Below are 13314 nucleotides of genomic sequence, written 5' to 3' on the forward strand. Positions count from 1 at the left end.
AGAATCCTGATTGTTGCACTGAAACGTAAATGTCTCGTTTAACATTGATGATGAACTAATAAATAAAATAACTTGGTGAGCAATAATTCTGGGTGCGGAAATTTTATTTTTTCATGTCTTGGACTTTTATCCAGCACCAGACTATAGCGTGCTGTGTATGGTGTTCCTGCTTCGAAGTATAATCTTTTTCAAAGCATATAACAGGTTTCTTCTATTTAAAAAATATTTAATCATCCAGTTAAAAGTATATCAAATTTCTATTGCTGACCAGTTGGTATTGTGTGCGTGTTGCATAAATATATTTTCATGATCGAAACAGTGGAACATCCAAATAGCACTGCACTTTAACTCAAATTTAATCAAGCTGTTTTTTCCATAGGTGTTATTTATAGACCTGCATCTTAGCATCAAACTACAGTGAAAAAAGTTTGGCAAAGGTCCATAGATTTTAGAGTGATGGTATTAAGAGTCATCACTGTTAAGATCATTAAAATAGACCCCACTGTCTTGTTACTGAAGGTGGATGCAGTTCCTGGTGCTTCTGAGCGGCTCAGGCCATGCGTAATTTTTTTGTGTGCCTGGTAGGAAAATAACAGGACATCAACATTAAAAACTGGGACAGTTATAAAAAAGTAGGGCAGGTGGCAATAGTATTAGCCTCATTGCTCACAGGAAAATTACTGCCTTTGTGAAACTACCGGTGTGCTTTTTTTTATGTTTATATATAGAAAAGAGGAACGACCCATATAAATGCCTCTTCTGTTTTTTTCCTTCACCGAAGTGGAAAATTACTCCATTTGTTCTTGGATTTTCATTTCATTGACTGAAGCATTTAAGTAATAAAATCACTGTTGGCCTTCATTTTGCCTCACCTTCCTCCCACGATAATTAATTGAGTGTATCATTTGGATGTGTACCAAGTGAAGTACTGTAATACACAATCCATGATTTAGTGACCTGTTGATTAGATACCCAACAGCAGAGTCTTGGTGGTAATACTGGGTGAGGGTTTTCTTCCAGTAGTGACTGTGTGAAAAGAGACAATGCACAAAGAGTGAAGAATCTTATTTAAATAGAGGTCTGTATTGCACTGTATCTGATGGTCATTATTATAACCATTATAAATATATATTTGTTTTATATGGAATTTCAGTGTTGTTTTATTCTATAGGATTTGGGACCAAATAGGGGACTGTAAAAAAGTGTCCTTGGTTGTGAGGTGTTCTTTTTACTGAGGTGGCCTTAAGTTGTTACTGTATTTGTATGTGATTGGGATTTGACAGCGCTTGTTTCTGAAACGAAAGATACAATGCAAACATAAGTTATGTATTACTTCAGAAGTTTTTTTTTTTTTTAAATCACTGTAACAAAGCGTTTTCTTTTAGACTATATCAATATTTTACTGTTTATGTAATTTGTCTTGATCATTGTTACCTTATTTAGGAAAGTAAACTGTATTCATAAATACAGACTTCTTTAAAACAAATTTGTTTAAATAGAAAATAGCTTCCAAAAATGTAATTTTTTTAACGCAGCCATTTTCTAACAACAATAGAACCAGAAGTTATGTTGAGTGGCCTCGCCTTCGCCTCGGGACATTTAACCACACAAGGCTAGTCATACCAGACGGTAAAGCCCTCTTCTTCTGGTTCTATTGCTTAAATAATGTTAACAGTCTTGATGCAATTATGCAAGTATTTTGTTTATACTTATTGATATGGTCTGTGTTAAGGTGCTTTGACCTGAATTCAGGACATGCTCTTTAGTTCTATAGTTGCAAGCTATAGACATTCTGTGCAGTAGTAAGTCATAGAAGTAACAATCTAGTAAACAATTACTGTGGAGCAAGATTCGTTTTGTACTGCTGGAAATACACAACTCCTATGACAGCACACGTTAGTCTTCAGACCTATTGTCAAATTACCAATGGGGGTGCAATTAAAGATCTGTTGAGCCAATACCAGATTGTTGATGGTCTGTTTGATGACTATGTCCCTGACAGTTGAGTAACTCTGTCTATCTCCACAGCGGCATTATTAATTTATGCACAACAAAAGGATTCCAGATTATTCCATGGCAGGCATGCCTGGTAGGTTACAAATGCCAAATGCCGTGGCTTGTCAGACCTTTAAAGCTGGTAGGTATGGGTCTTGTCAGTGTGGATAAGACCTGAGAGACATCAGTGTGTTGTAATAAAGGGGTGTTGGTATCCTAAGTAGAGATAACTCTCTTTTTTACATTCATTAGTTGACTTGGATAATACCATTAATCAGAGTAACAAACGTATGACTCGTATTAAATCATTAAATCAAAGCCAAATTTCTGAGCGGAGAAAAAACTATTGTAACAATAGAATATTAGCAAGACCCAGTAAAATGGAGTAAAGAGCAGGTTAATTATTCAGTGAGTAGGCTCTAAGTAGTATTTATTATGTCTTTCTTAAACTGTGTATTTGTTTTTGCACTTGCTTAACAAAAAGGCTCCTTGTGTTTATTCTGTGTAAACGAGATCACCCTCTAATTACAGAAAAAAAGTGTAAACTGGATTATTCTTACTGAGCCTCTATTTAATGCCTCAATCTTTTGTTTGTTGTTTTGTATTCCTCGTCCTCTCCTACTTCTGTCCTTCTAGCTCCTCCTGGATAACCACCTTGGAGTTTCTGACCACTTCAAACTGCCAGACTGTCCATAAAAGATATTTTATTTCTGTTGTGGGGTGTTGCTGTAATCTCCTTTTAAACAGTACTGAGATTTGCAAAAAGAAATCCTTTTGAAGATCAACCGTAATTTAAACCAAATACACCTGAAACCACCATATTATAGTTGCTTTTTTATGGTTAAACAGGGAAGGTTCATCAAGGACAAAATAATGTGATAAATAGTTTTGTGGGTAATGAAGGGGGGCCAGGTCCATGGGTATAGCCAGAGGGCATAGTTAAGAACTCCAAGCTCTCTGGGTTTAAAAACTCAGTTATGCGGCTCATTTAATTACTACTTAGTATGCGCTTGTTATGATGCTCTGCCCTTCACATGCCACATCAAAATGTTTCATTAACAGCACCATATGCAAGGAGAATCTGGGCCCAACAGTATACTACATGAAGATTAAAAAGAATTGAGAAACATTGAAATGAAATGTTGTTGTTAAGTATTACAATAGCAATTTATCTGTCTATTACATTTCATCTTAATTCTGTCCATACTGAGGTTTATTGTTTTGTTATGTTTATCCATAATAATATTTTCAATTTAGTTTCTAATCTACATTTAATGTTTTTATTTTACCAGGAATTAAAGAACAGGAATCAATTCAATTCAATTAAATTCAAAGGTGCTTTATTGGCATGACAGACATCAGCAATATTGTAGAAATCTCGATATTTTGTTATACTGGTTTGTTCAATTACCAGATTCTGTCGAGTCAACGCCCTGGGAAATATCGCAGATCACGTGAATAGAAAAAACTGCCTAGAAGTAGCTGCTCTGTGCATTAATGATTCAGTCAGCTGCTTGCATCATAAATGATGAAGGTTCAGATGACGAAGATGTGGAGTTCGGCGATTTCAAATCAGATGATAGAGATTCATTGATTATGCTTTCTGTTGTTACACTGCTTCATTTTAGTGGACCGGAAATTTCACGTCTTTATATATATTTTTAAATATAGCTACTTTTATTCTAGCATTTTTCATGATGTGCTTTTGCACTGCACACTGTAGTTTTAAAGTTTAAAGTGAAATGATTTGAAACGACAAAACTGTGGACATACTGCAGCAGCTTTGAATTGTATTTCACAAGTCATTAAATATGTTAACATTAAATATGTTGATATCTCGTAAACCATTTTGAGCCGGCAACTACATGCATGCTTCCAGGGTTCTGGAAACTGCACCCTTCACTTTGACCTACTAACTTGTGTGGCAAATTTTAAGTAGTATAGAAATACAGAAATGGAAATATAGACAGTATACCGTATAAGCAAGTTTTGGTCTAAGGATTTCAATAATATATGATAGATAAATATAATATGATTTTTATGAGGGATTTTTTTTTTTAATAGGGACAGTTTTGCTGGATTTAGAGTAGTAGCTATGTGTATAGCATACACACCCACTTTTTACCTAAAACAAATTGTATGACATAAGTAGGTATTTGCCAAGAATCATGTGATTGAAAAAAATTTATGTGCATTCAGAAACACTTCTTAGAATTACTGTACACACTCATAAACGAGAACACAAACCCATAAACAAACATTCTAACATGTTTATAATAGTTCTAATCGATAAAATCTACAAGCTAAAAAAAAAGTGATATATTATGGATAAAAGAAAGAACAGATGTACTTAATAGCCATTATACACTGCTGTATATAAAAATAAAAACAAACATATCCAAACATTTAGATTCAGAGACACTGACAAGCTTTAACTTTGAGTAAATTCTTATTTTTTTGTTTCAATCTTAACTAATTACAATCTGGAGTATAAGATTTGAAAATGTTCACCGCAGGTAGGAAACTAACAGAAAGCCACAGATAGGAATCTGACAGTGAAGGTCTGACCTGGCTCCCTAGTTTAACCTTCAGGGCCCAAGATAGACTTTAGGAAACGAAGGCAAATCCAGCAAACCTTGACTGACTGTTGTCTTGTCACTGCTTCAACAGTCAGAAATGGTCTGGGATTGAATTTCCTGGTAACCCCTTTCATCGGCACCCTGGAAATACCTGTGGGGAAAGTGACCATATTTGTACACGCATGTAAAATTAGGCAAAGAAACCCCACTGAACTCAAGTTACCTTGAACTCTCTTTCAACAAACTGCACAGAAAAAACCATGGAATCCTGAGAACTTGGCCAGACATCTGAGCCCATGTATATAAAACCTGCACTAACCACAGACTGAATGTTTGGATGTCAATAACACATTTTATATAAACTTGTTAAAAAAGAAAAAAATAAATCCTGGCTTTATATACACTGGCAGCTTTTCTTTTGCAATCGCAAGACGTGACTGCTCAAAGCAAAAAGTTAGTGTTCAAACAGAACACACACATTTCTCTTAAAAGACTTGTTTTCACACATCTCCCCTCAAATGACTGGACTCAATAAACTGAGCATTTTATATATCCCCATATAGACTTTACCATGGGAAATTTGCAATGCAATGTCCCCTGCTTATGCTATTTATTGATGGCATAGTTTACCATGATTTTTACCAAACATTATCATACGTTTCTATTCTTTAGCATACTCTCCTGTGCATCAGCATGCTTCGACTGGGCTTTTGTACACTTTTCACTTCTCTCTGTTTTTACCATTAATATATCACAGGAAACCTGTATAAAGGTTAACACCTGAGTTGTTTATTTATAATACATTATCAAGGGGAATGTTAGAGACGAATGTCTACCCAGCTACCTGGTACTGCATGTTGTAGTTATTTTAATATGGATTTTACATTCAACACCTGCTATAATGAAGCATTACATGACTTAAATTTTCAGTTTGAGAGAGCAAGAAACAGGCTTCAGACTGTTTTTGATTTAATTTTTTTATTCTTGTTAATGTGAATGAAACTGGTACACTGATACAGGCACAAGCCAAATTGTTTGTCTACATGACTTAGTGAAATCAGAGGTGAATTTGCTGAAGTGTATAAATATGTATTTGTTTATTCATTTATTTTTATCCGGGTAGACACAGTCAAGGTTGGAACAATAAATCACAATCTCCCCAACCATGCACTTTGAAGGATAAGAGAGGACTTTCAATTACAGAAGAAATTACTGCTGAAAATAAAAGGGGCAGTATGACAAAACGGAATGTACTACACGGTAAAATACTCAAGTGTGTAACTTGAAATAAAATAAACAAGCATCGACCATAACACCAATGAAGGCTCTACAACTTTGACTTAGGATTAAAAAACAAACAAACAAAAAAACAAACAAAAAAAGGAAAACAGAAAGTTACAATGATTATTACAAAAATACATTTCTTACAACTTTCAGGTCAATTTTCTTGGCAATAATCTGGCGCCATCTAGTGGAGATCTTGTCAACGGTCCTGGAGAGCCACAATTCTGCAGCTTTTGAAGGTAACCCTTAATCATCAATTTCTAAAGACTTGAATTTTGACTAGTTAAGCAGTATTTTTTTTTTTTCAATTTGAGTAATTTGTTCAATTAAGTAATTTAGAGATAATATGGAACAAAAACTTGAACCCCCTGCAGCTCTCATGGACCAGAGCTGACCTTGCCTGATTTAATTGAACACTTTAACTTGCTAAATAGATCAGCAGCTTGCATTCTTTAGAAACTGATGATTAAAGGTTACCTATAAAACCTGCTGGATTGTGGCTCTCCAGGACCAGGGTTGGCCACCCCTGAAAAATGCTTTAAATAAAGTTTCATGTTTGTAAAACTAGTCTTTATTGTTGTTGTTAAACACCTAAGAAATAATAAAATCCATGTTGGAGTCAAAACTGCGACCACAGGAAAGTTTTGGAACGCTCAGTTTCATAAGTCTTGATTTTCTATATAATTCGACACTAATGATATGCAAATATCCTAGTATTGCTGTATCATTGTCTAATACAATTTTATTTTTACAAAGGAAATTAGCTCATTTAGCTACTGCATTATTCTAATTTTCTAGCTGAACAAAATCCTGGTAATATGCTCCACTCCAATGTGAATAACAAACTCCCATTTGCAAACCATACATTAGTACTAACTTACACGGTATGTCACGAGTTACATACAAGGTTAACCCATGCAATTATTTAGAAGACTTTAAAGCAAAGTCAACGTAGCTTTACAGGGTGTGCTTATCAGTGGTCAGTGATGTAATGTATGAAACTGTAGTGCCTAAAGCTTAATGTTCATAATGCCTTTTTTTTTCATTCAGAACAACTCACTGGATTTGCCATTCATATTTTGTCCCCCAAAAGGTAGGCAATTATTATTATTGTTAATTCATTCCACAATATGTGTGTTGTATATGTTACAGTTATTGAAATAATACCTAACACAATTTGAGAAAACTGATTTTCTTTGATTTAAATCATGTTAAAAAAGAATGTCATCTTTAACAGTACAATATAAAATGCATGTTTCTAATCTAGAACGATACCCTCACCCAGCTCTGAAAAATACATTCAAATTTGCTATTTGTTAATTTTATCCTACCTTAGTTATATTTTTGGTAGGAACAAGGTATTTTAAATACTATAAGGGTTAGACATGTTAATGTTACAAAATAAAAATTTAAATTAAAAACACATTGAATGTGCTTAAGAGAACTTTAAATATAAAACGTAATTGTGTTTTTCTAGTTTTGTAAAATATTAACCAGCATTTTACCGTTTTACCTTAAAAATAGGAGTTAATTAAAGACTGTATTAAACGCTTTGGAAAAATGGATCTAAGCCTATAATAGCAGTTTTCAGGATTCATGGTAATTTGTTGGTTAGTGAATATGATTTAAAATAATATCAATTTTAGAAAACATAAGATATTGTAGAAATCTCTATATTTTGTTATACTGGTTTGTTCAATTACCAGATTCTGTCGAGTCAACGCCCTGGGAAATATTGCAGATCACGTGAATAGAAAAAACTGCCTAGAAGTAGCTGCTCTGTGCATTAATGATTCAGTCAGCTGCTTGCATCATAAATGATGAAGGTTCAGATGACGAAGATGTGGAGTTCGGCGATTTCAAATCAGATGATAGAGACTCATTGATTATGCTTTCTGTTGTTACACTGCTTCATTTTAGTGGACCGGAAATTTCACGTCTTTATATATATTTTTAAATATAGCTACTTTTATTCTAGCATTTTTCATGATGTGCTTTTGCACTGCACACTGTAGTTTTAAAGTTTAAAGTGAAATGATTTGAAACGACAAAACTGTGGACATACTGCAGCAGCTTTGAATTGTATTTCACAAGTCATTAAATATGTTAACATTAAATATGTTGATATCTCGTAAACCATTTTGAGCCGGCAACTACATGCATGCTTCCAGGGTTCTGGAAACTGCACCCTTCACTTTGACCTACTAACTTGTGTGGCAAATTTTAAGTAGTATAGAAATACAGAAATGGAAATATAGACAGTATACCGTATAAGCAAGTTTTGGTCTAAGGATTTCAATAATATATGATAGATAAATATAATATGATTTTTATGAGGGATTTTTTTTTTTAATAGGGACAGTTTTGCTGGATTTAGAGTAGTAGCTATGTGTATAGCATACACACCCACTTTTTACCTAAAACAAATTGTATGACATAAGTAGGTATTTGCCAAGAATCATGTGATTGAAAAAAATTTATGTGCATTCAGAAACACTTCTTAGAATTACTGTACACACTCATAAACGAGAACACAAACCCATAAACAAACATTCTAACATGTTTATAATAGTTCTAATCGATAAAATCTACAAGCTAAAAAAAAAGTGATATATTATGGATAAAAGAAAGAACAGATGTACTTAATAGCCATTATACACTGCTGTATATAAAAATAAAAACAAACATATCCAAACATTTAGATTCAGAGACACTGACAAGCTTTAACTTTGAGTAAATTCTTATTTTTTTGTTTCAATCTTAACTAATTACAATCTGGAGTATAAGATTTGAAAATGTTCACCGCAGGTAGGAAACTAACAGAAAGCCACAGATAGGAATCTGACAGTGAAGGTCTGACCTGGCTCCCTAGTTTAACCTTCAGGGCCCAAGATAGACTTTAGGAAACGAAGGCAAATCCAGCAAACCTTGACTGACTGTTGTCTTGTCACTGCTTCAACAGTCAGAAATGGTCTGGGATTGAATTTCCTGGTAACCCCTTTCATCGGCACCCTGGAAATACCTGTGTGGAAAGTGACCATATTTGTTCACGCATGCAAAATTAGGCAAAGAAACCCCACTGAACTCAAGTTACCTTGAACTCTCTTTCAACAAACTGCACAGAAAAAACCATGGAATCCTGAGAACTTGGCCACACATCTGAGCCCATGTATATAAAACCTGCACTAACCACAGACTGAATGTTTGGATGTCAATAACACATTTTATATAAACTTGTTAAAAAAGAAAAAAATAAATCCTGGCTTTATATACACTGGCTGCTTTTCTTTTGCAATCGCAAGACTTGACTGCTCAAAGCAAAAAGTTAGTGTTCAAACAGAACACACACATTTCTCTTAAAAGACTTGTTTTCACACATCTCCCCTCAAATGACTGGACTCAATAAACTGAGCATTTTATATATCCCCATATAGACTTTACCATGGGAAATTTGCAATGCAATGTCCCCTGCTTATGCTATTTATTGATGGCATAGTTTACCATGATTTTTACCAAACATTATCATACGTTTCTATTCTTTAGCATACTCTCCTGTGCATCAGCATGCTTCGACTGGGCTTTTGTACACTTTTCACTTCTCTCTGTTTTTACCATTAATATATCACAGGAAACCTGTATAAAGGTTAACACCTGAGTTGTTTATTTATAATACATTATCAAGGGGAATGTTAGAGACGAATGTCTACCCAGCTACCTGGTACTGCATGTTGTAGTTATTTTAATATGGATTTTACATTCAACACCTGCTATAATGAAGCATTACATGACTTAAATTTTCAGTTTGAGAGAGCAAGAAACAGGCTTCAGACTGTTTTTGATTTAATTTTTTTATTCTTGTTAATGTGAATGAAACTGGTACACTGATACAGGCACAAGCCAAATTGTTTGTCTACATGACTTAGTGAAATCAGAGGTGAATTTGCTGAAGTGTATAAATATGTATTTGTTTATTCATTTATTTTTATCCGGGTAGACACAGTCAAGGTTGGAACAATAAATCACAATCTCCCCAACCATGCACTTTGAAGGATAAGAGAGGACTTTCAATTACAGAAGAAATTACTGCTGAAAATAAAAGGGGCAGTATGACAAAACGGAATGTACTACACGGTAAAATACTCAAGTGTGTAACTTGAAATAAAATAAACAAGCATCGACCATAACACCAATGAAGGCTCTACAACTTTGACTTAGGATTAAAAAACAAACAAACAAAAAAACAAACAAAAAAAGGAAAACAGAAAGTTACAATGATTATTACAAAAATACATTTCTTACAACTTTCAGGTCAATTTTCTTGGCAATAATCTGGCGCCATCTAGTGGAGATCTTGTCAACGGTCCTGGAGAGCCACAATTCTGCAGCTTTTGAAGGTAACCCTTAATCATCAATTTCTAAAGACTTGAATTTTGACTAGTTAAGCAGTATTTTTTTTTTCAATTTAAGTAGTAATTTGTTCAATTAAGTAATTTAGAGATAATATGGAACAAAAACTTGAACCCCCTGCAGCTCTCATGGACCAGAGCTGACCTTGCCTGATTTAATTGAACACTTTAACTTGCTAAATAGATCAGCAGCTTGCATTCTTTAGAAACTGATGATTAAGGGTTACCTATAAAACCTGCTGGATTGTGGCTCTCCAGGACCAGGGTTGGCCACCCCTGAAAAATGCTTTAAATAAAGTTTCATGTTTGTAAAACTAGTCTTTGTTGTTGTTGTTAAACACCTAAGAAATAATAAAATCCATGTTGGAGTCAAAACTGCGACCACAGGAAAGTTTTGGAACGCCAGTTTCATTTTGATTTTCTATATAATTCGACACTAATGATATGCAAATATCCTAGTATTGCTGTATCATTGTCTTATACAATTTTATTTTTACAAAGGGAATTAGCTCATTTAGCTACTGCATTATTCTCATTTTCTAGCTGAACAAAATCCTGGTAATATGCTCCACTCCAATGTGAATAACAAACTCCCATTTGCAAACCATACATTAGTACTAACTTACACGGTATGTCACGAGTTACATACAAGGTTAACCCATGCAATTATTTAGAAGACTTTAAAGCAAAGTCAACGTAGCTTTACAGGGTGTGCTTATCAGTGGTCAGTGATGTAATGTATGAAACTGTAGTGCCTAAAGCTTAATGTTCATAATGCCTTTTTTTTTCATTCAGAACAACTCACTGGATTTGCCATTCATATTTTGTCCCCCAAAAGGTAGGCAATTATTATTATTGTTAATTCATTCCACAATATGTGTGTTGTATATGTTACAGTTATTGAAATAATACCTAACACAATTTGAGAAAACTGATTTTCTTTGATTTAAATCATGTTAAAAAAGAATGTCATCTTTAACAGTACAATATAAAATGCATGTTTCTAATCTAGAACGATACCCTCACCCAGCTCTGAAAAATACATTCAAATTTGCTATTTGTTAATTTTATCCTACCTTAGTTATATTTTTGGCAGGAACAAGGTATTTTAAATACTATAAGGGTTAGACATGTTAATGTTACAAAATAAAAATTTAAATTAAAAACACATTGAATGTGCTTAAGAGAACTTTAAATATAAAACGTAATTGTGTTTTTCTAGTTTTGTAAAATATTAACCAGCATTTTACCGTTTTACCTTAAAAATAGGAGTTAATTAAAGACTGTATTAAACGCTTTGGAAAAATGGATCTAAGCCTATAATAGCAGTTTTCAGGATTCATGGTAATTTGTTGGTTAGTGAATATGATTTAAAATAATATCAATTTTAGAAAACATAAGAAAAACCCCCACAGATTCTAAAGAACTTTGTTTTGGACACCCTGAAGCCTATCCCAAGGATTACATTTGAAATATAGTGCCTTTATCCTTTTAGTGGCCTTTTTGTTTACTAAAACATTAACAGTTGTAATTTTATGTTTGCAATAAATAAATACAAAAGAGTTATCATAGCTTTTGTTATGTGGTACTACTTTTAGTGGCATCATAACTAAAATTGAATCTTCAGGTATATTAATAGATTTACACCATCCTAAAATCCTAAATGCACACATTCAAAAATATAGAAACAAACTGCAGACAGATTCATGTTAAATGTGTTTTTCTAACAGGATCCATTTGAACACAGTAATGTCAGACACCGAAATTACCAACATATTTGAAAAAATCATGAAAGACTACTTGGATGAACAGCATCGCAACGTCACAGCCAGTAAAGAGGCCCTGAGCCAGGCCCTTGAGACACAGGAGTTTCATGGCTCTGATCTGTACGTGGCATTGTTCATGGGAATCCTCTCCTTCTTCATCATGGTCACGCTGGTGAGCATGGTCAAGTCCAAAAGAAGAGAGCATTCGGAGGATCCCTATCACAACTACATTGAAACGGATTGGGGTGCCAAGAGCCATGTTCTGAACCTGGGGGATCTCGGCTGTCACATCCAGGAAAACAAAGGAGCCCGGGAATGTAATGATGTTGGAACCCCTTCTCCATAGCGTCCATGTGCTTTCCTTAGCTTGTGTCCAATTCTTATTGTTGATATTTCCTTCCCGTCACATGTGACCGTACTATATTGCAGTTGTATGAACTGTATCAATTGCTTCATTTTGTATTGGTATCATTATTTATTTAGGTAGATGATTGTGACCCAAAAAGAAGCAAACATTCTATTTTATGATACACCAGGAAAGTATTTCAACTTTTTCAACACTCGCTAAGTTGAAAAATGTTATTTCCCTAATTCATTTTCATCACTAATTTTTTAATTAGTTTCGCAATTTTTTGCACATCATTATGCTGCTATTTATTAAGCAGTATTAGATGTTCACAAGAATATTTTGGAACTAATCTTAACTTCAACAGAGCTGACAAAGTCCTAGGAAGATTTGGTTCAATAGTGTTTTAAAAGTTTATGCTGCTGCTAAACAAGCATTTAAATTGGTCCTTTATGAAAACAAACTATCTGGATACATCTCATCGGGTCTGTTAATCCCTTGGTTAACCATGGTATACTGTAACCTACTTGTTTACCTCATTTGGGATTTCAGACACTGTATATGCATGATATGGTAGATTTTAAGATATTTCACAGAGAAGACTGAAACGTTGATTTATGTATTTCCTTATTTGGTTTTCAAGTGCGACATGGATGAGACAGTGTCCATTTTCCAGTACTGTATTAAGCCATTTTGTCTGAACATGCCATGTAACTCATAGGAGAGAAGGGACAGAACAGGGTTAAAGACAAACACATGTTGAGAATATTTCAACCAAGTGGAAGCACGACATTAATAACATACCAACCAAGGCAGGCAGCTGTGCTGTTTCTCAATTTTCATCAACCATGGTCATTAATTAAACACATTTTAACATATGGTGACTGTAACTTCATAGGGGTCATGTAATGGATGGAAATAAGGAAAATACATATTAT

The 13314-nt window shown here is 34.0% G+C and overlaps 1 protein-coding gene across 1 annotated transcript; it reads left to right on the plus strand.

Annotated features, from left to right (window-relative positions):
• Positions 1-6019: 6019 nt before the first annotated feature.
• Positions 6020-12397, plus strand: LOC117406529 (potassium voltage-gated channel subfamily E member 2-like). The gene is made up of 5 exons (XM_034010602.2): positions 6020-6097; positions 6909-6951; positions 10167-10252; positions 11060-11102; positions 11995-12397. Exon 5 carries the CDS (start codon positions 12014-12016, stop codon positions 12374-12376), a length of 363 nt encoding a protein of 120 aa, XP_033866493.1. The 5' UTR covers positions 6020-6097; positions 6909-6951; positions 10167-10252; positions 11060-11102; positions 11995-12013; the 3' UTR covers positions 12377-12397.
• The last annotated feature ends 917 nt before the right edge of the window (positions 12398-13314 follow it).

The sequence above is a fragment of the Acipenser ruthenus genome, chromosome 8 (assembly GCF_902713425.1).
Source record: "Acipenser ruthenus chromosome 8, fAciRut3.2 maternal haplotype, whole genome shotgun sequence".
Classification (NCBI taxonomy): Eukaryota; Metazoa; Chordata; class Actinopteri; order Acipenseriformes; family Acipenseridae; genus Acipenser; species Acipenser ruthenus.

What these genes read in the sequence shown, in the direction of transcription:
- LOC117406529 (XM_034010602.2), top strand. Translation starts at nt 12,014, where the DNA reads ATGTCAGACACCGAAATTACCAACATATTTGAAAAAATCATGAAAGAC.